General features: G+C 46.1%; 1 protein-coding gene across 3 annotated transcripts; it reads left to right on the top strand.

Annotated features, from left to right (window-relative positions):
• Positions 1-421: 421 nt before the first annotated feature.
• Positions 422-23,293, top strand: Utp25 (UTP25 small subunit processor component). Of its 3 annotated transcripts, none has more exons than XM_021162510.2 (12): positions 422-636; positions 1,153-1,192; positions 2,141-2,393; positions 6,743-6,913; positions 8,461-8,549; positions 9,768-10,178; positions 12,132-12,351; positions 12,832-13,034; positions 15,652-15,834; positions 15,956-16,068; positions 16,666-16,911; positions 22,777-23,293. In XM_021162510.2, exons 1-12 carry the CDS (start codon positions 530-532, stop codon positions 23,018-23,020), a joined length of 2,280 nt encoding a protein of 759 aa, XP_021018169.1. In that variant the 5' UTR covers positions 422-529; the 3' UTR covers positions 23,021-23,293. The 3 variants fall into 3 exon arrangements, with proteins under 3 accessions (XP_021018169.1, XP_021018178.1, XP_029336753.1); XM_029480893.1 differs by lacking the exon at positions 422-636 and adding an exon at positions 836-891; XM_021162519.2 differs by lacking the exon at positions 22,777-23,293 and having other exon boundaries at positions 16,688-16,886.
• The last annotated feature ends 4,466 nt before the right edge of the window (positions 23,294-27,759 follow it).

The raw sequence follows: 27,759 nt of genomic DNA, 5'->3' as shown, positions 1-27,759 counted from the left end.
TGGTCCTTATTCTTCTGAGTAGCATTCAACCATTTCTGCTAGCATACATTGACATACCAAAGCGAACCACGCGGTTGTGGATTTCGCTTAGTGCTTGAAAACCAGTGCAAGGTCCTGGGTCCAGTTCTTAGCTCCTGGGAGAGGGAAAAAGGACCACCAACCTTTTCCCCCTCAACTTTGGAAAAAAAAAAAANAAAAAGAAAAAAAAGAAAAAGCTAAAAGATAAGCACAAAGCAAGCCACTCCATCCGGGAAAGCCAGCCAGCCCCTGCAGTTCCGAGCTGCTGTTCCGAGCACGCATGCGTACACACTCCTTTGTGATCGAGGCGCTCCTGCAGGGGGCAGTATCGCGACCGGAGGGTGTAACGCCTGTCGTACTCTCTGGGCGTAAAGCAGCTTTGCCTTACGGCTCCCGCCTCCGCCGTAAAGCCTGCGTGCCCACGTGCGACAGCGATAACTTGCCACTGGGAACCTTGTGTTTTGTGTTTTGTTTTTGTTTGTTTGTTGGTGGCGAGCGTGACGTTTCCGCTATGGGCAAACGCCGGAACCGGGGCCACAGCCAGATGCTCAGCACCATGACCAAGAAGCAGAAGAAGCACCTCCGCGACTTCGGCGAGGAGCACCCCTTCTACGACAGGTCGGTGCGCGGGCCGCCGGCAGGGCTGGTTCCGGCCGGGTCGAGCCGGGTCGGGTCGGTGCAGGCCGGGAACCCGGCTGCGGAGGTGCGCTCTGCACCCGGACCTGCTGAGACCGCAGGCCGTGCTGCCTGTCATCCGAGCACGCGCGGGCTCAGGCGGGAGATCGCAGCTTAGCCCAGCCAGGGCCGAGTGAGGGTCTCCAAAAACAGGACCCGAGGTCCGGAGATAAAGTTGACCCTGAGAGGTGAACTCCGGTGTGTCGTTAAAAGCCAGTTTCTGACTTGTCCTTTCTTACGAGATGTCATTGAGCTCTCTTGTCTGTTACCTGTTTGTCTTCTGATCATCTCTGCCCTTGTGCATGCAGAATTTCATTTTTTACACTGACTGGATATTATCCTATGTATTGGACATTTTTTTTTTTTTTTTTGGTATTCATTTAAAGCAGAATCATTAGGCCTTTTCGTGATTGTTACGAACTAGCAGCTAAAGTTTAACGTTATCTATTTCTCTTTTAGGGTTTCCAAGAAGGAAGCCAAGCCGCAGATTTGTCAGCTGGTAATGCTTTTTTTCTTTATAGTAGTTGGAATTAGGTTGTTACCTTTAAGATCGGGTGTAAACGTAAAGTTTGGTTTGCATCCCCGTGTTTCTCTGTTTTGGGTGTGAGCTGTGATTTTAGTAATGCTACCTAATTGGTTTTAAGCGATGGAGACAGCTGCAGAAATTACCATGTGATGAGAGAGGCTATGGTTGGAAACTACCCCATGACACTGCCTTAAGCTCTGTGGAAGGGGTTCATCAGAGCGCTGCCTCCTTGTGCATGAAAGGCTTCACGCAGTATAAAATGGACAAGGGGCCCGGAGACTCAGACAGTGACACTTGCTTGTAATTCTCCTCTTACATCATGCAACATGATACCTGATGTCTGAGATGTAAGTTAAAGCTCATAACCTGAATTTTTGTTTGAAAAGTCAGTTTTCTTTCCACGTGCAGCTGATGTCAATTAGAACCATAGCTTGGTTAACTGTTTTATGTAAGTTTCATGCCCGGCTTGGTTCAAGAGATGAGACTGTAATATTTGCTGAAAAGCTCATAGGGATTTTGTTTTGTCTGTGAGTTAATGTATATTCATTATACAAAGTAGCGGGTTTCCTAAGGTCTTTTCCAGTCAAAATTATCTGATCGTATTCATTTCCTTCCTTTGACTGTTTGTCTTCCATCTCTGCTCATCCCTTTCCTCTTCCCAAATTCTTGTCCTTTTGATTTCATGACTTCTAATTTCTTTTAAATCTAGTTTCCTTGTGCAAGAGAAAATATTACTTGTCTTTAGTCTGACTTATTTTTACTTCCTTATCTCCCATTCTATCCATCTCCTTGCACGTGATATAATTTCCTTCTTTGTGATTGAGGAAATTCCACTAATATGTGTTTCTCACATTTTCTTTCTTATTTTTATTGTGACAACAAAAACTATATATTATATATTAATTTCTCATTTTTCTTTAGCCAGAGAGTTCAGATTCTTCACATTCCGAAAGTGAATCAGAGAGTGAACAAGAGCACGTTTCAGGGTACCACAGACTGCTTGCCACATTAAAGAATGTTTCTGAGGAAGAGGAAGAGGACGAGGAGGAGGAAGAGGAGGAAGAAGAGGAAGATGACAGTGCTGTAGGTGATGCAGAAATGAATGAGGAAGCTGGCAGTGAGGATGGCAGTGTGGGAGAAGCTGCTGTCTCGGAGGCTGCTGAGACACAGGAACGTAAGTGCCTGGGGCTGGCCTGTCCTCTTCGTTCTGTGTTGTGTGGGCTGAGTGAGAGCACGTGGTTCCAAAGGAGAGATTCAGCCTTGTTGGGTTGGGTTAGGTTTTGAGAATCTGATGGGAACACAGGACCCTCTCATCAGGAAAATGCTGTTGGCTTACTCTTTGGGGGACTTGTAACCTCCTGTAAGACCGCTTGGCGTATCAGGGGGACATTATGTGGTCACTGTGACAGCTCAGTTCACTGAAGAGGTTGTTCCACTTCAGTAAGAGACCAGGTTTGATGGGAGGTAGACATAAAAATACAAACGTTCATGTTGTAGATGTGTTTGTATGAAGCAGCTGGAGAGGAGATGAGGCTGCTCTCACTGGGTCCTTAAGGTGACTCTGAGAGGTACTGGGACTGAGAGCCCAGAGAGACTCTGTCTTAGGGCTCAGAGGCACCGCTAAGTGATCTTCTGTGCCTGGGAATCACATCCAGGGTCTTGTGTATGTCAGACTGAGCTCGTCTTTTGAGTTACGGTCTTACTGTGTAGACCAGGCTGGCCTTCCGCTTATGATCCTACTTCTGCCCTGGAATACAGGTGTGTACCTGTGAAGGAAGGCTTTCCGCCTGTCCCCAGATCCCAAATGACGACTCTGAGAGTTATGAACAAGTGCCTAGACCATAAGCTTGGGCTTGTTCTGCGACAAGCTCAAAACTATTTGCCCCTTTAGTCTGTTACATGTGAGCCATGTGGCTGGTTAGTTACTCCTCAGAGTCCGCTGGTGGAATCCCCCTCGCCTGAATAGCTCCCCAGAGTTCCTCTCTTTCACCCAGAACTCCTACCTCTTACTTCCCGCCTTTTTTACTAGGCCATCATTTTTTTACTGACAAGTGATGCTTCCATACTGTACATAAGAGAATCTTTCTACACACCCCCCATGCTTGGCTTTTTTTTTTTTTTTTTTAAATCAGCCTCATTGCCTCATTAGAATAAGTTTATATGCAAATAGAATAAACGCAGCCTGGGCTGACCAGGTGGTTCACTGGGTAAAACCTCCTGCTGTAAAAGGTGACAGCTTGAGTTAGAGTTCTGGAACCCACTGATCCGGGTAGGAAAAACTAACTAATAACTAAGTGTACCTAATTTCTATATGCAGTTTGAGCTTTGACAAACATGTACCTTCCATGACCTACAGAGATGCCTACCCTTTTGCTGGCACTGAACTGATTCCGGTCGCTGTAGACTAGACGTGCCCATTATAGAAATCTGGAAACATGGTTAAACACACAGCCTTTTAGAGACAGGCTCTTATTCTGTAAACCCAGCCTTGAGTTCACTGTGTGGCCCACAGTCATGACCATCCTCCTGCTCCATCCACCTTCTACCTCCTCCCACCTCTCAGTGCTGGGATTGCAGGTGTGCAGTGCTATGCCTGGCTTGTGTCTATTTTATTATTTTATATGTTATTGTTCTTAATAGATTCTTGCTTTTAATTACTGGACATATGTGGGTGACTTATATCTCACTATCTCAGTCCTGTTATTCTTACAGTCACTTCCTTTTTTGAGACAGTATCACTATGTATCCCTAACTGGTGGCCTGGTATTTTCTGTATAGGCCAGGCTGGCCTCAAACTCACTTCCCGAGTACTGGGATTTAAGGTGTGCACTACCATTCCTCATTCCTCCTAACATGGTCTCCATGTTCCCTCCATTCCTCTGTGATGCTGGGCTTCATACATGCCAGCTACACACTTTCCCACTAAGTTACATCCCAGTCATTCTTTCTTTTTTCTTTCTTTTTCTTTTTCTTATTTTTTTGAGACAGTGTTTCTCTGTATAGCCTTGGCTGTCCTGAACTCACTCTGTAGACCAGGCTGCCCCCAAACTCAGAAATTCGCCCACCTCTGCCTCCCAAGTGCTGGGATTAAAGGCATGCACCACCACTGCCTGGCTTTCTTTTCCTCTTTCTTTCTTTCTTTCTTTCTTTCTTTCTTTCTTTCTTTCTTTCTTGATTCTAGCTAGGGCCTTGAGCATGATAGGCAAATAAATTTTTTTTAAAGATTTATGTATTATATATATATATGAGTACACTGTAGCTGTCTTCAGTTATACCAGAAGAGGGCATCAGTTGGTTATGAACCATCATGCTGGGAATTGAACTCAGGGCCTCTGGAAGAGCAGTCACAACCGCTGAGTCATCTCTTCAGCCCAGCAAATACTTTTTTTTTGTTGTTTGCTGTGTTAAATCTTAACCTGCCCACCCCCCCACAAAAAAAAAAAAAAAAAAAAAAAGCCAGACGTGGTGGCGCATGCCTTTAATCCCAGCACTCAGGAGTCAGAGGCAGATGGATTTCTGAGTTAGAGGCCAGCCTGGTCTACAAAGTGAGTTCCAGGTCAGCCAGGGCTATACAGAGAAATCCTGTCTTGAAAAAACAAAACAAAACAAAACAAAACAAAAAAATCTTAGACCTGCCATGTAGTGTTTTTCCTAGTTAGCTTTACTGGGCTAAAAATCCTTTGCCTTGCTGGGCACAGTGGCACACTTTTAATTTCAGCACATGAAAGGCAGAGGCAGAAGGATGTCTGAATTCAAGGCCAGCCTGGTCTCCATAGTAAGTTTTAGAACATTCAGAGTTACATAGTAAGACTCTGTCTTGAAAAACAAAAACAAATAAGCAGAAACTTACACTGCTGTAATTTTTAAATGTTTGGAGGTTCTTAGTGCTGGTTTTCTTTGCATTTAAAGTTTTAGAGGAAAATGGTTTTGTTTATTGCATGTTTTAATTATAAACATTTGTCTTATTTACCTCAGAAATGTGAGAAGGGTCATTAGGATATAGCACAGTGGTTGAAATGTGTGCCTAGGATAAACACAGCCCCGAGTTTATCCCCAGCGATACATAAAACCAGCTGGGTGGTATATGCCTCTAATTCTACCACTTGGTGAAGGTAGAAGCAGGACCTAGTCTTGCAGTACTGGATATTGGACTTAGTGCCTCCTACCTGTGCTTTGCTCCTGAGTTCTGTCCTTAGACTGGACCTTTTCCTCTGTAACCTAACTCTGGATTCACATTAGTTTCTTGGATGTATAACACTCACTATTGAACAGTCCTTTGACAGACATTTCAGTTGTTCCATGTTATTTCTTATCATAATTCAGGCTGCTCTCAACATCTTTCATTTATATCTTGGTGCAGTATTTTAGAGTAAGTTCTAGAACTGGGTATTTTAGAATTCTCCACGGTAACTTCTAATTATGATAGAAATCTATTTTAAGGAATTGGCTCATGTGATTACCCAGTGGGCTGCAGTCTTCCAAGTCTAAAGGTGATCAGGCAGGAGCCCCCAGAGGAGCCACTATTATAGCTAGAGCTCACAGATGGTTGCTGGAAGTCTTCCCCTTAGGCCAGAACTGCCTCCTGTGTGTTAACTCCATGCCTCCTACAATGGGAGGAGCCACCCCATGAGGAAGGCCAGGAGATAGCTCAGCAGGTAGTGTCTGCCTAGGATGTACAGAGCCCCGAGTTCCCTCCGCAGCACCTAACATACAGGAGCTAGAGATGGGAGGATCAGAAGCTCAAGGTCATCCTGAGCTAATAGTGAGTCAGCTAAAATACTAAGCCAGAGAAGACCCCGACTCAAAAGATCAAATAGTCACTTGACTTCCTGCCTGGAAATCCACCATTTGGAGCATTTTTTTTTTTTTTTTTGGTTTTTCGAGACAGGGTTTCTCTGTATTGCCCTGGCTCTCCTGGAACTCGCTCTGTAGACCAGGCTGGCCTCGAACTCAGAAATCCGCCTGCCTCTGCCTCCTAAGTGCTGGGATTAAAGGCGTGCACCACCACGCCCGGCTGGAGCATAAATTTAATCTACTAATATCCCGAGTAAAGTTGAATCATGCTCTAGGCCTGAAGCCCAGCTTAGTTACCAAGTTTACTTCATCACTCAGGTCTGCAATCAGACTCAATTCTGAACAGTCACATCACTGCATTACTTAAGCACTGTTAAGAATAATGGCGTATACCTTTAATCCCAGGACTCAGGAGGCAGAGGTAGGCTGATCTCCTTAAGTTTGAGACCAGCTTGGTCTACAAAGGGAATTCTAGGACAGCCAGGGCTACGCAGAGAACCTCAATGAATGAATGAATGAATGAATGAATGAATGAAAGCAGTGAGCACCAGTGTTTGGTTTTGTCAACATTTAATTATGTGTAAATTATTTTTGAAACAGTTTCACTCTCTAGGCCTAGCTGTCGGGAAATTGCTATGTTAACCAGGATGGTCTGAGACCTCCCTCCCCCCGCTTTCCCCAGCTCCACCATACCCCATAAATTTCACAAAATGCTTTTCATTGTTTCAGATATGTCTCTAGCTGACAACTCAAAAGAAAAAGATGGTGAAGAGCCACCTGGTGTATCACAGAGATCCTCAGAGGAGTTCACCGATGTGAAGCACGAGTCACTGTTCAGCCTGGAAACCAATTTTCTAGAAGAGGATAGCGGGGGCAGTTGTTCCCAGAGGACATCCCAAGGTGAGAGGGGCTCCTGCTGCCCCAGCCCTCTAGTGGGATAGGGCTGGCTGTGCACTGATTGTGTTAGGCTCTCGACTGACAGGGCAGTAGAAACAGCTGGGTGGTGATCACGTAGGGGGCTGGAGGAGGTGCTTCTCACGTGTTTGTGCTTTTCAATAGTTAGTGTGGAGAGGATGCTGCAGGGGGAAGTGGGGAGGCAGCCCCAGGCCTCAAGTCTCTAGACTTGGAGTCTGAGAAAGGCTTTGCCCTCCTAACAGGGAGAAGAGAAGGGAGAAAGTGCTCTTCCCCCCTCGGCCAGGCTTCTTCATTGGAGCAGTACCTTTTCACGTTTGTGAGGCCCAGGGATGGCCAGTCTGAGTGTTCTTATTACTAAGAGGAGCCCCAAAGCCACCACCCCCCACCCTCCATGGTCACCATGCCTGTGATCAAATGGCAGCCAGCTGGACATGAGTTTCTGTAATATCAGTTTGTGCCGGTGGGAAGGCCAAACTAGTGTCAGTCTTTTCTGCCTCTCCCAGTTTTCTGCAGCTGCACTTTAGCGTGGGTGAAGCCGAGTCCTTATGTGGCCTAGTTAGATCTGCTGGCTTTTAGTGGGAGGAGAAGTAGAATTTGTGGAATCTTAGCAGAAACCACATCCTAACTGTGAACCATGACAGTGTGGGAGCCTGGACAAAAGCAGGAAGCCGGCTGGCTTTTTTGAAGCCTCTGCACGTGGGTTGTGCAGATGGGTTGGCCAAGGCGTCCTTGATGGTGTTGCTTTTGTAGTCTTGGGCATTTTCTGCAGGTGTGTGCCATTTGGATCCTTGAGCAAGTTGCCTACTTCACTTTGCTGCTACTCAGTGAGAGAGCACAGAGGTGGGCCTGGGGATCACCCGAGTGCAGCAGACTACATGGGCATCACAGAGCTGAGGGTCATGTGCATGCAAGGGGTAACATTTGTGTCATTTCTAGTTCAGGTGAATACTGAGAATTATTAGTGTGTCTTGCTGTGCAGAGTGCATGGAGCCTGCTCTCGGGAATCTTGCCATCTACCAGATAAGACAGGAATGTGTGCTGGCTTGTTTGGATGTACGACAGACACATGGTGGGGCTAAAAGAGCTGTGACTGTCCACAGAGAACTGGCTTTAGCCTTCCCCTGTGGAGCACTTTCTGTAAAGGAATAGCACTGCACAGCTGAATGTGAAAAGAGAGGACTTTTGGTGCAAAGGAAAGGCTCCTACGCAGAATTTAGGGCTATGTTCAGAAATCACTGAAGAGGTGGGTTTAGGTGCAGTGGTCAAAGGCTGAACTTTGGGCTGAGATGTCATGTGATGAGTATGTGCTTCCAGTGCTCAGCTCCTCAGATGAGGGTGTGATGCTGGAGGATGGGGACCAGTGCTGGACTGAAGGGTGAGGAGTCAACACTGGGAAGATCAGCAGGTCAGTCTCAACAGAGACCAGAGATGGACTTGTCACTTTCCAGGTGACGAGAGATGAGCCTGCCACTCTGAGGAGACTAGAAAGCCCCACCATTGCTCACTGTGCTGATCACTGTGTTCTGAATTAGATCCGTTTCAACAACATGTCAACAAAGAACTGAAAGAGAAGGAAATTCAAGCTGCTGCTTCCAGCCCTCCAGCTACCCAGCAACTGAAAGTACGTACTGCTCGGTTCCCGGGCACAGGAGAGAGCCCCACAGAAACGGCTGTCTTTGGCTTACTGTACTGGCACATTGTTAATTGTTCACAATGAGTTTCACTTTGACAGACATTGAGCTTGTGTCAGTCCTTTTGCCCCAGACTCCCAGGTGTTAGGATCTAGGTGTTCATTTGAAGTAATTGCAGATACATGTTTGGGTGTAAGAAGTCAGTCAGAGATGTCCCTTGTACCTTATGCCAGTTTTGCCCTTGGTACCATGTAGCAGAGTACAGCATAGTATTGAGACCAGAGAATGGACAAAGATGCCATTTGTTGCTGCATGCTAGGCTAAGTACTCTGTTCCTATGGCATTGCATCTAGACTCAGATATTCTGTACAGGGTTGTCTTGTTATACAGTCCTGTTCCTACCAGCACAGTCAAGTTGTGGGACTCTACAGCACTGTGTGGCCCCACTAGCAGGGTCTCACTAGGTAGTCCTGGCTGGTCTCAAAATCACAAGAGATCTGCCTGCCTCTACCTCCCCAGCACTGACATTAAAGGTGTGTGGCATTATCCCTGGCTCTGTTCCTTTTCACCATCCCCACTTTTACACTCCTCATTCCTAGCCTCATAACTCCTGAGCTCCTTTCTGTTTCTGGGAGCTTGTCAGTTCACTGCTGAGTAAGTGGAGTCACCAGGGTGGGACCTCTGAGGTGAGCTGCTTCATTGAGCACAGTTCTCTGGAGAGTCGCCAGGCTGCTCAGCTTCTGTGCCTCATTTCCTTTACTGCCAAAGTTACTCTAATTCTAGATTGGCAATTTTTTTACAGTGAAAATTTTCTAAACATTCACTTCACAAAGTAGTATCCCTTGAGTCCTGCTGGGTACGTCTCTGGGAGAGAAAGCAGTGGGGAGAGAGGAAGGGAGAGGATGGATCAATTCCAAGACAGACACACTCTTGTGATGGATCACGTTGCTGCCGTTATTTGAACAATTCTAAAGTAATTTTGACTCTCCTGAGACATGTTCCTTGGAACAGTGAGGGAAACACTAGAGACAGCACTCAGGTATGAAGTCAGGCTCCAAGCTGCCCACTGCTTGTGTAACTGTTGTCTGGACCCTCTTGCCTCCGCGTGAGAGAAGGGGATGATCTGTGAGTCATCAGTTACTCTGAATGTCGTGTGTTGTTGTTGTTACTCATGTCTTACTTAGCTCTCTTGATCTGTTTGCCCATAGTGGCCAGTCCTGGGACATCTTGTCTTTTCATCAAAGTTCCAGAGGATGGAAACATTTAAACCTCCAAAGGATATTGACCTAAAGTCACTTCATCTTCAGAAGCCTCTAGATTCCACCTGGGCAAAAACCAATAGCCAATTTCTATCTGGACCTCAAAAATCAAATGGCTCTTTTACCCCGCTCCAGAAAGAGCTGTTCTTAATTATGAATTCTTACCGGGACCTGTTCTACCCTGAGAGGTCTGCCCTGAAGAATGGAGAAGAAGTCCGCCATGTGTACTGCCTGCATGCCATAAACCATGTCCTCAAAGCCAATGCTCAGGTGCTGGCTAACAACAGTAGGCGCCGGAGCCAGAAACTTGGGGTGGGTGAAGATGATGACTTCAGGGACCAAGGGCTCACCAGGCCTAAGGTGAGTGGCAGCAGGAGAGCTTTGCTGTTGAGAAGGCCATGAGGCACTGCTGAGTGGTGAGTGTGTTGACAGCCGACTAGTTAGTGAATCCTCGGTGAGCAGCTGAGTGAGCCAGGCAGTGCAGGGCAGTGAAAGGGGCTTCAGATGCTCTCAGGGCTGAACCCCAAGCACACATAAGCACCTCAATGCTGATGATCTCTTCCTGGTGACTTGGCTCACTAGAACCCAGTGAAGTTTTCTATCCGGTCATTATATCTATGCAGTAACTTCTATGAACTCAGATTCCTAGAAGGCCCTGCTAAAGTGAACAGAGGAAAGAGTAGCAGAGGCGGGCTAGAATCGGGCTTTCCACCAAGTCACATATACAGAAACCTTCAAACCAGAGATCTCTGTTTTGTTGTAAGCTTCCTGCTGCTTAAAGTAAAGGTTGTATTTACTTGTGCGTTCTAGTGTGACCTCTGGCACATTTGAAGTTCCAGTAGGAAAGGAGTGGATTTAATTCTGTGCACATTTTTCATGATGCTGAGGACCAGGCCTTGTTCTCACACTTGCCTCACCTGTCTCTGCAGAAGGTCATGTTTTCAGACTTCTGTTGAATTCAACAGGATTTGGGGGTGGCTGTGAATATTAACGTGGCTCTTACACTTTGATAGCTGGGGTGACAAAGTGTGGACACTTACTTAGTGTCACCACCAGGACAGCAATCCAGCCTCTTAAAATCGTGGTCTGGCATCCAGGGCAATTACTTACTTCTTTGACCAGCTGATTGCATTTCTAGGAGGCTACCTCAGATGCGTGTGTCTAACAGTTGAGACTGTCTGTCTCTGTGTGTACTCTAGATGAGAGTCAGGTTTATGATTGGAATCTAATGGTTAGGCTAGGGTCATGCCATTGAGTCTGTTATTTGCACAAGAATAACGGGTAGTTAGAAATTAGCTCTTTATTAACCATCTTCTGATTTTCTGTTCAGCAGAACCTTTATACGTTTACTTTTAGATTTATAATTCTACTGTATGAGTGTTTTGCCAGCATGTATGTATATGTACCACTTGCATGCCATGTATGTATATGTACCACGTGCATGCCTTGTACCTATGAAAGTCAGATCCCATGGGACTGGAAGTAGGATGACTGTGAATGAGGGGAGCCAAATTCTGATCCTTTGCAGAAGCAATAAGTGCTCTAAAACACTGACTCATCTTTTATAAACCGTCTTTAAGCATTTTAATGAGGCTTGAGAAATTGAGTCCTGATTTTCCAGTTCAGAAATTTGTCATCACTGGATTAAAAAACTATTCTAGAGAATATACTTAAAATAATAATAATAATAATGGTTTGTTAATCCTTTTCTATTTTTTTTCTTACTGTCTTTTTATTGGTGTGACAAAACATCATGACTAAGGCAACATATAAAAAAAAGCATTTAATTGGACTTACTATCTCAGAGGGGCAGAGTCTGAGGGTAAAAGAGAGATGGTGGCAGGAACACTAAAAGCTCACGTCTTGAACCACAAGTAAGCCTGAAAGAGGCACAAGCAGCATGTTGGAAGTCTTCTGAGCCCACCGTCCGTGAGACACAGCCTCCACAAGTCTGCACCTCCTAATCCTTCCCAAACAGCGCCCAGCTGGGGACCAAGCGTTCAAATGTATAGGCCTATAGGAGACAGTCTCATTCAAATGTATACGCCTATAGGAGCCGTTCTCATTCAAACCACTACACTGTATATTTGTCAAAGACCTTAATATATTTCTGTCCTTGAGCTTCCTCGGCTACTATGGGCATTCCTTATACTGAAAGGTATTTCCAGATTTTGCTTGAGAAATGTCTCCCATAGAGCCCTGGGGCTAAAAGTTTATAGGATGGGTCGGTGTGAATTCAGGAACTTGGCTGTTGGTACTGAGCCAGGTATTTTGTCCAGATACTTACCTCTGTCCTGCCATTGCCTCCCACAGGTACTTATAGTGGTGCCCTTCCGGGAAGCTGCCCTTCGGGTGGTCCAGCTCTTCATCAGCCTCCTTGAAGGGGACAGCAAGAAGAAAATCATTGTAAGCAATAAAAAGCGGTTTCAGGGGGAGTATGGATCCGATCCTGAGGAGAGACCTCCCAACCTGAAGAGGCCTGAGGATTACGAAGCTGTGTTCGTGGGCAATATTGATGACCACTTCAGGATTGGTAATGGCTCCTGTCAAGCTGGAGGGGCCCCTGGTTCAGTCTTATCAGAGTTGTGTGATTTTGAGGCCTCCTGCCTTGATTCGTGGGTGGAGACTCCATGCTCATGTAGAAAGGACTTGTGGAAATGGTTTGGTCGCGGCTGGTGCACATTAGGCAATCTCTGGGTTTCTCAGAGAGTTGGAGGAGGCTGTGGGTAAGGCTGGGTCTCCATCCTTCTGTAGAGTGCCCACCCAACTTTGGCACGCACCCAGCTTTCATGTCTGTGCTTGCCTCTTTCAGCCTCCTTTACCTATCTGTTTAAGTTCTTGGGAAAGTGTTCATTGCTTATATTGGGCCTTATTTTCAAACATATACTGAGCATGGGTAAGAACCTGGGGATTAGAAGCTGCAAGTTTGTATGTTGAAGAGAGTCCAGCCTAGGCTACACACTGGTGACAGCACTGATGGCTGGCAAGGGAGTTGACAAATGCTGTTTTTCAGGAGTGGCAATACTTCAGAGGAGCATCCGTCTCTATGCCCCGTTTTACTCCTCCGACATCCTCATTGCCTCCCCCCTGGGCTTGAGGACCATCATTGGTGGTGAAGGAGAGAAGAAGAGAGATTTTGACTTCCTGTCTTCCATTGAGCTGCTCATCATTGACCAGGCTGACATTTACCTGATGCAGAACTGGGAACACGTCTTGGTAATTCTGGGTTTCCCTCTGGAGGAACAGTGCCCTTGCTCAGTACATGTTGGATGGTTTAAGTCTAAAACAGCTTTTGTGGCACATATCTAATCAAGCCAGCCTGCTGAGAGCACAGCTGTGTCTCAGGGATGGCCCACCCCCTTGGTTTGGAAGTAGAAAGTCACTCTATATCTTCCAGTTTGTGAAATTCTTCTGTTCCTCTTCTACCAACAGGACAGTCAATTGTTAAACTACCAGAGAGGGGAAATTCTTCACTGTTTTCAAATTTTCCCAAAAGAGTTCTCCCTCTTCAAAGGTCTCTTTCTAGTAAGGATAGTTAGGTGGGTGGATGGAAATCCTCAACCCGAACCTGTTTGGAGACAAGCCCTCACATGGTTCTCAGTCAAGATGGGAAAAGATGGCATAAAGTGTCCTTTTGGAAAGGGGCAAGGGCTTGCTATGTAGCCCAGGCTGTCCTTAAACCCTATTTTCCTGCTTCAGCATGTGGAATGGAGTGCTGGTTTTATAGATATGCACCTGTACCCATCTGCATAATATTTCTTGTTGGTTGGGAAGTTCTTGATTTGTTTGTTTGTTTGTTTGTTTGTTGTTTTCAAGATAGGGTTTCTCTGTGCAACCCTGGCTGTCCTGGAACTCACTCTGTAGACGAGGTTGGCTTCGAACTCAGAAATGCGCCTGCTTCTGCCTCCCAAGTGCTGGGATTAAAGGTGTGCGCCACCACTGCCCGGAGGGTTTTTTGTTTTAGGTTTTTTTTTTTTTCAAGATTTATTTATTTTATATATGTGAGTACACTGTAGCTGTATAAATTGTTGTGAGCCTTCATGTGGTTGTTGGGAATTAAATTTAGGATCTCTGCTTGCTCTGGTCTACCCTGCTCACTCCAGTCGGCCCTGCTTGCTGCGGTCAACTCCACTCACTCAGTCACTGCTTCCTCAGATCCAAAGGTTTATTTATTATATGTGAGTACATTGTAGCTGTCTTCAGACACACCAGAAGAGGGCATCAGATCTCATTACAGGTGGTTGTGAGCCACCATGTGGTTGCTGGGATTTGAATTCAGGATCTTTGGAAGAGCAGTCAGTGCTCTTTAACCACTGAGCCATCTCTCCAGCCTCTGTCTTTTTAGAAATTTAGAAGTTTTATTTGCTAGTTTGTATGTTGTGTGTGTGTGTTCCAGAAGAAGGCATATGACCCCCTAGAAAGGAGCCACTCAGTATGGGTTCTAGAAATAGAGCATAGGCCCTCTGAAAGAACAACGGGCACTCTCTCAGCCCTGACTAGCATTTCCTACATGGACCTTGTTTCCTGGGAAGTGTTTCTTCTCAAGCTCTAGTTTTGTAGACTGTGGAACTATTCTTATCTCAGAGCTATGATTCTTCTAAGACAGATGATAGCTCACCTCTGCTTCCACCTAAAGACTTAAGAGTTTTACAGGAAGTTTGGGTACATCAACAACAGTTGATACTTACAAAGTGAAAATGAATCTGTAGCAGTTGTGACCCTTGGAGTGTGTCCTACAGTGTGTTAAAATGCAGCTGAAATGAATAAGGCAAGCCAGGTGTGGCAGCTCACACCTGTAAGCCTGAGGTGCAGGAGCTGGAGCCGGATTACAGTAAGGTCATGGCCAGACTGGACTACAGGATTCCAGGCCAGGTGGAGTTTACACAGCAAGACCCTGTCCCAAGAAAGAAAACCCAGAAAAGGTCTGTTGATGGGTGATAGCATATTCTTTAATTTGAGGCAGAGCTCTTAGCCGCTAGTGGTATTGTTGTAGTTTTTTTGTTGTTTGCTATGCTGGGAATTGAACATAGGGTCTTGGGCATGGTGGGCAAAAATCTGTCGCTAGACCATCCCTGTCACTGGTATTTTGAGATTCAGTCATTGAAGGGCAGAGGTTCTGCTTCCCATGTGGCTTCCCTTTTTTGTCCAAGTCTGGGACAGCAGCCCCCAAAGTAACCAGTCGCATTTCACGATTCCCTTTTTTACATGAGCCATGTTTCTTTACACTGTGTATTTTGTTACTGGTTTTTCTCTGTTAATGTGTAAAGTGAGGGGTTTTCTGTGACCCTCTCAGGCCTGTGTGTCATATTTGCTGTGTTTACCCAGTCTGTCCTCTCTCCTCCCTCCCACTGGTTCCTTCAGTAGTTCTTGTGGTCTTTGAGACAGTGTCACTCTGCAGCCTAAGCTGGTCTCAAGCTCATTATATAGCCCATCCTGGCCTCACATCCTCCAGACTGCTGGAGTTTCAGAGTGCCCCACTATGCCTAGTTCTGAAAATTCCCTGTAAAGGAATTCTGTGTTCTTCGGAAGGGCCTGGGGATGACCAGTTTGTGCTAATAGTCTTACTAGAGTGTCCAGCTGACCTTGAGCAGGTCACCATCTGAGCCTTACCTTTCTCCTGTCATTTGGAAGATGCTAACACACACCTCATGGGGTACGGGGATGATGGGTTATAATGTTTACAGGTGCTCTGTAGTCAGTCACTAATATGCTGGTGTTTATGGGTGCTCAGCAGTCACTAATGTGTTGGTGTTTATGGGTGCTCTGCAGTCACTAATGTGCTGGTGTTTATGGGTGCTCTGCAGTCATTAATGTGCTGGTATTTTGCTCCAAGCATTTGATGAACCACATGAACCTGCTGCCCTTGGACTCCCACGGGGTGGACTTCTCGAGAGTCCGCATGTGGAGCCTCAATAATTGGTCCAAGTACTACCGACAGACACTGCTCTTTGGTGCCCTGCAGGATGCCCAGATCAACTCTGTGTTCAACAAGCACTGCATCAATGCTCAAGGCCAGGTGAGTCCTGTGTCCTCAAATTGTCCTGAAGCGTAGACTAGGTTGGGTCATGAAGTGCCAGAATTAATGGCATGTGATCAACAAAGGATGCCTGCCTCCTGAAGTTCTTACCTCCTGGCAGGTGGCTGTGAGGAATGTCCCCATGACGGGCTCCATCAGTCATGTGTTGGTGCAGCTCCCTCACGTCTTCCAGAGAATGGAAGCACAAGACCTATCTTCAGTGATCGATGCCAGGTAACGCTACCCACACCCACAGAGCCTCATCTAGAGACCTGGTTTGGGATGCGTATTTAACACTGGACTCTGAGTGATTACTGATTATCAATTTAGGTCCCCAAACTGAACTCAGCCAGGCCCTTGACAGAGAAGGAATCAAGCCAGGTAGAAACTGAGGCTTGGTCTTCATATTACAGCTAGAAGCAAGGTTGGGACACGGCAAAATCACACCATTGCTGCTGTGGCCTATGGAATAATCCATACCATTTGACCTAATTATAAGCTCTTCAGAGAAGAGCAGATTGTCTGGTTCCCCACATGTGCCCTCTTTGGGCATGTGCTTAATCATGTCTTAGGCAAGGCTTATTTGCCGCTGAGTGAATGAGGGGCGGGTGTGTTCTCTGGCATACATGGAACCCAGTCTGCCTTTACACTTAACTGTTAGCACTTCATTTCCTATGTGTTTATCAGTTTTATCCTTAGAGAGTCTTTGGAAAGAAGCTGTCTTTGGCCTCAAGGCATCTCTTGGGCTATGCCTTGCTGACCCACACTGTTGCTGCCCTACTGTGAGTTCAGCTGTAGATGTTAACCTTGTCCTTGGCCTTTCCTAATCAGGTTTCACTTTTTCATAAACAAGATTTTGCCTCAGTACCGGGATGCTGTCATGTCTCACACACTCATCTATGTCCCCTCCTACTTTGACTTTGTGCGTCTCCGAAATTACTTCAAGAAAGAAGAGCTGAACTTCACACACATCTGCGAGTATACGCAGAAGTCTGGGATCTCCAGGGCTCGACACTTCTTTCTGCAAGGAGAGAAGCAGTTTCTGCTCCTCACAGAACGCTTCCATTTCTACAAAAGGTACAGTCTAGGCTCCACCCACTGAAGGACCTGGGCAGGCTCTGTGGGGCTGTACATGTGTCCCTTGCTTCTGCTCTGTGGAAAAGCCACAGGGGTTGTATTGTGGGTTAGTGGGTGGGTGGTTCGTTGGTTGGGCATTGTTGGGAAGGTTAGAAACCAAAGCTTGAGCCCTGTGTGGTCTGGAATGCAGCTGTGGTCCCAACACCTCACAGAAGCCAGTGAACGCTTGAAGAGCAGAACAGGATCAGCACAGGAGAGCTTGGGGAGGTGGAGGCTGAGTATTGGTTGCATCCCTGAGGAAGCGTGTCCAGTGGCTGTCTGTCTTACCCTGGAAAGCTCTGTCTTACCCCTTGATAATAGTAGTGGAAAAATCTCAAGGGACTCAGGGTTGAATACATTTTAGTTTTTCAATGGGTGCTTAGATATACTGCTAGGTCTTTAACAGAACATCTTGGCTACTTTTTGCTATTGCTTTTAAAATCCTAATTTGCTTGTTAGTTAATAATAGCTTCCTGAATCTGCTAGATGGCTATGGTCTGAGCTCAATTCCCAAGACCCACATGGTAGAAGGAGAGAACTAACTCCCAGTTTTCTAGATAGTTGAACTTTATGTGCCCCAAGTCCCTATCAGGTGTCCTGCAGCCAGATGCAAACCTCTCTAATGATGTACTACAGATAAGGAAATTGAGTCCAAATCCCTCTTTCCAGTTTCTTATGGTGGGATTTTGACTTTCCTGTTTTTATTTTGTTGTTTTTATTTCATTTTGTTGAGACACAGTTTTATTTAATCCAAGAAAATCTCAAACTATTTAGCCAAGGCTGGCCTTAAACTGATCCTCCTGCTTCTACCTCCTGGTTGCTGAGATTACAGACACACACCTCCACACTTGGCTGATATTTCTGCCTTATTAAATTGCCATAATATATACCAATAAGGATCAGCCAGGCACACAAAGCCCGCCAAGCTCTTGAGGGACATTGAGCCATGCACCATGACCATGTGGCCCTTTTCATTTATGCTGGTATCAGAGTGGTGTTTCCCAAATGTGTGCGTTTTCCTGGATGATGAAGGAGGAATCCTAGCAGCCTGCCTGGGCTCAGCAGATTAGGCATGGCAACTTTTAAAATATTTTAGTGTTACACAAAGATGTAGCATTACATGTAATAAATTGCTGGAAAATAATTAGGTTTGTTTCTGGCTTCATTCTTGGCATCCTGGGCTGCTTGTCCAGGGAGCTCATGAGTACCTGCTGCTGCTTCATTGAGTCAGAGAGTTGTTTCCATTTACAGTGGAGTTTCACTTACTGAAGGTCTTGGCTTTCTATCATTCTAGCAAATGGAAGCACGCTGTCTGCACGGCTGGAGATTTTGTGATTGTAGCCATTTCAAGTTTTTAAACTGAGCCAGGCACTGCTTTCAAGTGTCGCAGCAGCTTTTCAAGGAGAGGGCATGTGTGAAAGGAGCCTTCTGGAGTCAACACAGTCCCTGTGCAGCACTGTGCACATTCCGGCCAAGTCTAAAGCACGGTGTAAAGACAAGTCTCAGCCTGTGCTGCAGGCTTGCCAGGCTCACAGGTGTTTCTCAGGGTAAAGATGGGCTACAGTACACAGTGGAGCAGTGTACACATCTCTGCCATGGTTAATGACCTCAAGGTTTCTGAGGGCTCGAGAGATGGCTCAGTGATTAAGAGCACTGGTCGCTCCTCCAGAGGTCCTGAGTTCAATTTCTAGCACCCACCTGGCAGCTCACAGCCCAGTGCCTTCTGCTAGTCTACATGCATACATGCAGACAATGAACTTGAGCATATAAAACTCACCTTTAATCACAGGACTCAGGGAGGCAGATGCAGTCGAATCTCTGAGTTTGAAGCTAGCCTGGTCTACAGAGTGGGTTGCAGAACAGCCAGAGCTACACAGAGAAACCTTGTCCCTAAACATAACAAAACAAACAAACAGGCAAGTTACCAAGGACATGATGAACATTTTGGTCTGTAATTTCTTTGGATCCAGTTTTGTATTTAACCTGAAAGACAGAAACACCAAAAGGCATATGCTAGAGATGGAACCCAGAGCCTGGCATGTGCTGGGCAGGCTCTCTTCCACTGAGCTCAGCCTGGCATTAGAGAGTGTGTGTGTTATTAGACAGGGTCTTAGGGTTCTGTGACTCCATGTCTAGATTCTTCATGTCTCAGACAAGTCTTCAGACAGAGCTAAAAAAGACAGAAAAGCAAAAGTAAAGATAGATTTGTTACAAGTGCTGGTGAAGGAAGAGAGTTCCAGAGTGGAGCAGGCAGCAGCAGGTCCAAGTGGAGAGGGTCTGCACCCCAGGGGTGGAATGCAGTGAGCCCTTCAAGGACAAATAAAGGCCTTCACTTTATTTGTGCCAAACACACTCTAAAACTGGCCTTTTTCTCCTCCTTACTAGCTGTGTGTTACAGGATTGAGGTGCCTTAGGTTGCTGGGCTGGCTCTGTTTGCTATAGTAGTGTCCAACACGATGGTGGGCAGGGTTGAGAATGAAAGCAGAAGAATGAAGGCGTCTTAGAGCTGGGTGCGTGTTTGCTCGTGACTTCTCTTCCAGGATGCCTCATTGTACTCTTGCTGCCCATTGCTGCAGTGGTGCAGATTCTAAGCTTTGGACAGGTTGTAAACTTGACGTAGGCTGTAGCATTCATTCAGCATGGCTACTGGGATGGGGCTGGTCCTTCCTGCACTTGTGTGAGTCCAGATTCTAGAAGTGATGGACACTAGGTAGGTCTGGTAGGTGCCCTCATTGTAAAAGAGTTTCTGATGAGTTAGTATATGTTCTATATAGTATTTGCAGTGTATAACCGTTTGGTTGTTTAGTTATGAAACAGACCTCATTTCCTTTTAGTGAGCATATAGTTTTCTTTGTTTTTCAGTTTTTGCAGTTATGGGGTACCCTTCATATCTGTGGGTTCTGTATTCTCAGATTTAACCAACCATATATTGAAAGAAGATGTGTATCAGTACTGAAATGCAGACTTTTGTCTTGTCATTGTTCCCTAAACAATACAGTTTTTAAAAACTTTATTTCATGTGCATGAGTGTGCATATGTGTATCCCTGCTGCCACTAGAGGGTGTCAGAATCCATAAAACGGGAGTCGTGGACAGTTGTGAATGCCATTTGAGTCCTGGGAACCAAACTTGGGTTCTCTGGAAGAGCAGTGAGTGCTCTTAGCCATCGTTTAATAACTCTCCATGTAGCACTGACACTGTGTTAAGCAAGTATCAGGTTCTGTATAAATGCTGCCTATGACAGAACTGAGCATCTGTGGTCTTAGGCACATTAGAGGGATGCTGAAACCAGTTTGTCCTGTGTGCACAGTTCTGTAAACACATCCGTATGCATGTATTCTGATGATATACCAACCTACTTGTTGCTTTACAATGGATTTTGAAAGGAAAACTTATCATAAAGGCTGCCTACAGCTAAAAGTATATACATATTTTAACCTTGCCCTTTTGCATCTTCTCCACAGCCCCCACCCCTCCAATCAAGGGCTGGTATGCAGGAGGCTTTGAGTAACTCAGACACACACACACACAGTGACAGGGTCTTTTTCTTGCTTTTCTGTGTTCCTTGTGGTTTCAGTTGCGCACACTCTGAGGCGACTGGTCCTTATGGTCATATGCACCTGGTCTGATCACCAGTAGTGTGGGTGGCTGTTTCAGTCTTGTCTGGATTTGCTAGTTGCCATAGCGACCTTCCACCTACCACAGGATTCAAACAAATTCCTGTAGCAGTTAGAAGGCTTAGCTTGATGTCTGAGGTGCTGATGTATTTTCTGGGTGCACTGGTCTCTCAGGACAGAGTATGTAGGTTCTATGTGAATATTGCATCATTTCTGAGCACCAGCAATCACGCCAAAGTGGGACTTGGTAGGATTTTGGTAGTGGTGGTAATTTTTTGTGGGGTTGTTTGGTTTAGTATTTAAGGCAGGAGCCCATGTAGCACAGGCTCGCTTCAAGCTCTCTCTGTAACTGAGACTGTTCTTCTGACCCTCCTACTTCATCACCCAAGTGCTGACATCACAGGTGAGCATCACCACTATGGCTGGGTGTTCGTCTCACTATCCTGTTAGGGCAGTGTCCTTCCGGTCACTATAGATTCTTCAGTGTTGGAAGGGGATTCTAAAAAGGTGAACAGGGGCTAGAAAAGATGGTTCATTGGGTATAAGAGCATGGGATTTGATTCCCAGCACCCACATGATGGCCACACCCACCTATAATTTCAGTTCTAGCTGATCCAGTTTCCTCTTCTGACTTCTATAGGCTTCCACACACAGTACATATATGTACACTCTCTCACACACATATACACACACATTTTTTAAAGCAAATTATATCATGGCAGGTCTCCAGAGAGACCAGGGTGAGTTGTGAGATAAAGGAAAGATGTCATCTGTAAATGAGGTAGAGTTCCCATTGTAAGTGTACCACCATCTGTGTACCAGACATTCTAACAGGAAGTTCAGAGCCTTGTCAGCACGTCTGTTGCTGGGTCCCAGGGGGACCTTTGACCTTCCTCCAGCTGTTAGTGAGTATCTGCACTCTGCACCTGAATCCCACAATGCTGAAGGGAATGGGGTGGGGATCTGTGAGCTACTGAAACTAACTGCTCTGTCCTGATGCGGAATGGAGCCTCAGGCAGGATCTTATAAGGTAATGAGAAAGGACCAGCAGGTGCTCTTGGCATGGGTGCTGTTTATTTTATGTCCTGGCTCTGATCTCATCTCTGTTGATGACCTCATGCCTGATGATGAAGGGAACATTAAATTGTTCAGTGCATCATTTTTTCTGGCAGATTTTTTTTTTTTAATCTTTATTTGGCACACACACCCAGGTGTCAATCAGAAGCCGACTTTATGGATCAGTTCTCTTGGTTTGTAGACACCGGGGATTGAACTCAGGATGGAGCTCGGGTTACCAGGCTCAGTGGACAGTTCCTTCCCCGAGAAGCTATCGATCCTCCTCTGAGCTTTTTTAGTTCTGGTCTGCTGTCTTCTCTTTCCTTCAGCCCATGCAGAATGCCAGGTGGTGACATACAGCTGTAACTCCCACCATTCTGGCAGGCTAAGGTGGATGGATTATTGTGAGTCCTTGTTACCCTTGGTTTCATAATGAGTTTAAGGCCAGCTACGTACTAAGACCTTGTCTCTAAAGAAATATAGGACTGGTGAGATAGCCCAGCCAGTAAAGGCATCTGCGTCTCCTGTGGTGAAAACAAGACAACTAACTGACTCCCGTGGTGTGTATGCCTGCGTGTACACACACACACACAGAGAGAGAGAGAGAGAGATTGAGAGAGAGAGAGAGAAAATATTTGTTTTAAAAGAATCAGATGTTGTAGCTCACCTGGTTGAGGCCAGCCTGGTTTACACTACAAATTCCAGGCCAACCAGGGCTCTGTCATGAGATTCTGCCCCCACCCCCAAAGAAATAATGATGATAAAGTAAATATCAAGTTTAAAAATTGGGTTGGGCATCATGGTGCAATCTTTAATACCAGCACTCAAGAGGAGGTAGAGGCAGATGGTTTCCTGTGAGTTTTGAGGCCAGCCTAATCTATTATCAAGTTCCAGGTCAGCAAATTCTTCCAAAAAATTTTTAAATAAATACAAATTTCTGTTATCATTATCGTAAACTCAGCATCAGGAATTCAGTTTCGTTGTCACAAAAATAAACCGTCTAATTCTGGGGTAACTTTCTGTCCGTGGTTTGTGCTCATACCCTCACCCAGACATGTAGCGCCAAGTGTCTGTGAAGCCACTGACATGTTGAACCCTGTGCCTGTACATGTACAGCTCCTGCTGCTTCTTCATGCCCCCTTCCTCTCTCACAGGTACACAATAAAAGGCATCAGGAACCTAATATTCTACGAACTGCCAACGTACCCTCACTTCTACAGTGAGGTCTGTAATATGCTGAGAGCCACCAGCAGAGGAGAGGAGGCCACATGGACGTGCACTGTGCTGTATTCCAAGTATGATGCCCAGAGGCTGGCGGCTGTGGTTGGTGTTGAGCGGGCGGCACAGATGCTGCAGTCTCCAAAGAATGTCCACCTCTTCGTCACCGGAGAAAAATGAGTGCAGAGGGGAACAGACTACATTGTTGGACCTCATAGACTTGATCTGTTCACTGCCCCAGGAACGGGCTCCAGGCAGTCTGCAGTCCTGTGTCACTGGAAAGTGCAGTGTGCAGTGCAGAGTGACCAGTGTGGGTCACCACAGCTGTCAGGGCCAAGAGCAGTCAAAGGCCTGCTACTCTCAGAAACTGACGCTTGTGCTTGCCACACTTTGTAAGCTATGACTTCTCAATTAAGATTTTACATTTTTAATTTAATTTTTATTTTATGTGTATTGGTGTTTGGCCTGCGTTTATGTCTGTGTGAGAGTTTTGGATCCCCTAAAATGAGTTGCAAGCAGGCGTGAGTTATCATGTGAGTGCTGGGAATTGAGCCCAGGTACTCTGAAAGAGTAGTATGCTAACCTATTGAGCCATCGCTCCAGCCCCTTGGTTTCAATTTTTACTTAGGGAAGATTCTCTGACTTGCCTGTCTATTTTTCTTAAAGCATTTGCTGTTATTGCCCATGGGCCTGGCTGAGAGCAGGCGTCCCGGGCTATGTCCCAGTCTTGGCACTTTACTTTTCTAGCCAAACTTCCAAAAAAAAAATTGTGCTCCAACCTAGAAGAGTACATTTATTCACTGATCCTTTTAGATTCTTCCTCGTGTTTTAGTAGCTAAGACATACATTTACCAGTCATGTTGTATAAAGCAGCATTTATTTCTACAGTTCAAGTAACACCATTTGGGACCCAAGGTTGATTCTGTCCTCAGCACCAAGTTGGTTTTTGAATTGTGTAACAGGTGAAAATGAAAAGTCAATACTTTTAAATTAAGAAGCATTATTTTAAACTCTATTATAAAAACAACACTATTGCAAATAAGAACCCTCACAGGTGACCCTTGCTTCAACTCAACAGAAGGCAGCTTCAGCCGACAGGAAGGTGCAGGCCTGAGCCTGAGCTGCTGCAGAGTTGACTGCCAACCTCACGGGTGTTTGGCTTTGGTCTAGACAGCGAGAGGACACGGGCAGGACTGTAGGCTCCCATCACACGTGCAGTGCCCTCTACTCTGTCTTGACCTTGGCACTGAGGCCAGGAAGTCTGTCAGATGTTCCTTAGGTGGGGCTGCGACCTCACTGGGCCCCGTTAGGCCACTTGGCTTGCATTGCATTGCTGTCTCCTGACCGACTGCCTGTCTGAGACAGGGTTTGACCAACTTCCAGTCTAAAGTGAAAATTCAGCTTCTACTTTATTCTCTTTAGTTTTTTCTCTCTTTCTTTCTTTTGTTCGTTTTGTTGTTGTTTTGTTTTTAAAGATAAGAGTGTTCACCACAGGCTGGCCTGGAACTCATGGCAGTCTCCTTGCCCTTGGAGTGCTGGAAACACGGGCTTGAAGCCACCATGCCTGGCCATGCTTTGTGTTTAATTTATACACATGGCTTCACCTTTCGTTGAGTGGGTTACAATACTGCCATCATTATTTTTTCAGGAACTAACCTACTCTCAGATGTGACAGTGGGATCACCGTCAGCTGGATCGCATGTCCTCACTTGTTCCCCTTTTACATGTGAATAGTTGTATTTCCTGACAGGTCTCTAGCCCTGACTAGTGAGGACAGCTCTGTATTCCTGGTCCTGTCTTCAACCCGCCCTTCCATTTCCGGGCTGACCTTGACCTTGAATTCTTAATCTTTGCCTTCACCTCCCAAGAGCTATCACATTTTACAAAATTAATTGATTAATCGTTTCACTTTACATCCTGACCGCAGTTTCCCCACCTCCATCCCCCACCCTCGTCCTCTCCCAGCTTCTATGTTGGCAGTTTTCAGTATCTCCTTTGCAGCCCACAGTGTGGAGTGATCCCAGTGTAAGGTAGGGAGGCACTTACCCAGAAAGTGAGACTTTCAGACTCCGCACAGTGGTCACAGCTACTCCAGCTCTTTTCTTTTTGTGCAAAAGGCATTGACTCGAGACAACTGTCACAGCTGGCTGCACCGTGTACAGTGTTCGATATAACAAGATAATCACAGCGCCTGAGGCAGAGGCTTCAGCCCTTTGCGGGCTTCCAAAGGGCTTATGATCGAGTGCAGATGGCCCAGGCAAGATGAGGGGGACATATCCTTACATCAGAGGACTTAGGGGGGGGGCTCTAAAGCTTTGATTCCCTAATTGTACCCTTTGTGGGGGGGGGGGGCAAGAAGACGGGCTGCTGAGGGCAAGGGAGAGTCAGGGAAGTCTGGCTGCCTTTTGCTGGGCCTTTCTGGAATCTCTTCAGACAGCCAGGTTTAGATTTGTTGAGCCTATGGTCTCCAGATGACAAAGGCCTGGGGAAAGAAAGCAGGTCTGGGAAGTTCTCTACACCCGCCTGAAAAGCCATGATGTATAAATTCTGGCTGTGAGGTCCCAGAGGCTTCCATAAAGAATGCTGTGGAAGCCATACTGTTCAGGGTGCATCCACTATGACCTGAGGCCTCTAGCCTTCCTTTCCTTTCCCCCACCCTCTGACCCATTTCCTAGATGCCTTTGGTGTGTGTTTAGTGTAAGTGACCCTGTACCTCTGACCACAGTGTTCTCATTCCTGTGTGGCTTGGGATCATGTAAGAGGACAGAGCTCAGCCTCAGAGGCAGGTGCTCAAGTATCCTTGTACTCTGGAGTCAGGATGAGGCTGTGAATGCCACCATTGTTCTACAGAGATCTGAACCTGGACTGGTGGGCAGCTCAACCTGGCCGTCCCTTCACTACTGGAGGGAACATCCTGCTAGCCTGCTCTCCCTGAGGCCGACAGGTCAGGGGTGGCTTGACCAAGCCATTGTAACTGTCAGTCTTGGGCCTCTGCATTGGGCTGTGGCCATTTGGGCACCATAGCCTCAGCTGGCATGGAAGGCTGTCTGCTCATTTCTGACTGGGGAGCTGCTCTGGAGCTGTCCATCTGCTTTCCTGGCTGAGCAAGGCCAACCAGAGAGTGACAAGGACATGCAACGTCTGCCATCTTTGTTGTCATTGAACTGTTACTTTCCCCAGCAGGGTCACACACTGAGATTTCCTGCTCTCACAGCTGAGTGTCCACACAGACTCCCATAGAACAGGCTTCATGGTCTCTGTCCAGAGTCAGTCTGGAGTCTGGGAACACTGACTGGCCTTACTCTGCTGGTGCTGGGCTTGCATAGTTCCTGACACACTGTACGAGTCCTCAGTTACTTCCAGTGCTTGTGTTGGGCTTATTTTTGCCTTTTCTCCAGTGCTGTATAAACAGCCTTCAGTGAATGAGCTGCAGTTCCAGCCTTGCTTAGCATTGTGGAGTAGGGGAATTATCTGCCCTGTCCTTAGAAAGAAGCAGAGAGTGAATGTGGGAGATGCCGTCCACCCCTTATCGGAAACCAACTTTAGTGGGCAACATAGTGTCCATTGAAATCTACATTTCCCATCACCCTTCTGGTGGTTAGACATGATCAGTGAGACAAAGGCGTTTCCCACTGGAAGAGTGCTTCCCAAGGAGGGGACACCTAGCCTTTGTGCAGGTCAGGTGCCCTGCACAGTGTAGATGACAGAGCAGCTGCAGTGTGGTCCTGCATAGTATAGTCCCTTTACCTTTATGTGAAGGTCTGCATTGGGGACAGTGTCCCATGATGGGCACACTTCAACAGTTTTCTATCTTCCTGTGTATGTTTAAAAAAAAAAAAATTTAGCCAATAAGTTAGAATCCGTAAGTCAGCATCTGAGCAGTGGCTCTAGGGACCTCCAGTGCCTCTGTCTAATTGGTGTGCTCCGTTCTGACTGGGTTTTTAGTCTGCACTGCTGCATGGAGATGCTCTAAGGACAGGACAGTTATTCCCCCTCCATAATGCTCCCTATGCTCCACAGTGCAGTCCTTGTCCTGTTTCCAAAGCTGCACAAAGATCCCTCATCCTCTCACCAACCCTCCATGGTTTAAAAATAGCTGCTCTATCCAGTGAGCCTTTTTCTCCCAGGCAATTATTCTGACTTCCTTCAAGACTTTCTGAAGAGTTATGTGTTACTCAGTTTTTTTTTTTTTAAAGAGTTACCCATGCTCACTCACTCAAAACCAAAACAATAAAAAATAAAAAATAAACCAGGCATGGTGCCTGGGGCAGGAGGATCCTAACTAGAAAGCCAGACTGGTCTGCATAGTGAGATCTTGTCTCAAAAGCAACATAAATAAAGCCAACCAAAAAAATAGTGCAAAACAAAACTGAAACATCTGGTGTGTGTATGTGTGTGTGTGTGTGTGCATTCGTGTGTGTTCATGCACATGTTGAGACAGGGTCTCATGGTCTAAACTGGTCTTCACAACTCTTAAGGATGACCTTGAACTCACAATCTCCCATCCTTCCCTCCCACTTAGTTTTCGGCAGTGGTAGAGAGAGAAATGTCAGTGTAAGTGGGAGGAAAAGAAGCAATTGGGAGTTGGATGAAAATAAAATTTCAGGACTGGAAAGAAAGCTCAGTGGTTGAGAGCATGTCCCAGCACCCACATTGACCTGATCTGATGCCCTTTTCTGGCTTCTGGAAGCACCTGCACTCGAGGCATACATTTACACAAAATAAGTCTTAAAAATCTTACACACACATAGCTAATTCTAAGCCAGCCAAGGCCACTTAGCAAGACCCTGTCTCAAAAAAACCTCAGAGGTGTGTGGGTGGGTGGAGTTTAAATAAGTGATGGAAGCACATCAATCAATAAGTGATGGAGGCACATCAATCAATAAGTGATGGAAGCACATCAATCAATAAGTGATGGA

The sequence above is a fragment of the Mus caroli genome, chromosome 1, assembly GCF_900094665.2.
Source record: "Mus caroli chromosome 1, CAROLI_EIJ_v1.1, whole genome shotgun sequence".
Classification (NCBI taxonomy): domain Eukaryota; kingdom Metazoa; phylum Chordata; class Mammalia; order Rodentia; family Muridae; genus Mus; species Mus caroli.
This window is presented reverse-complemented; position numbering and strand designations above follow the sequence as displayed.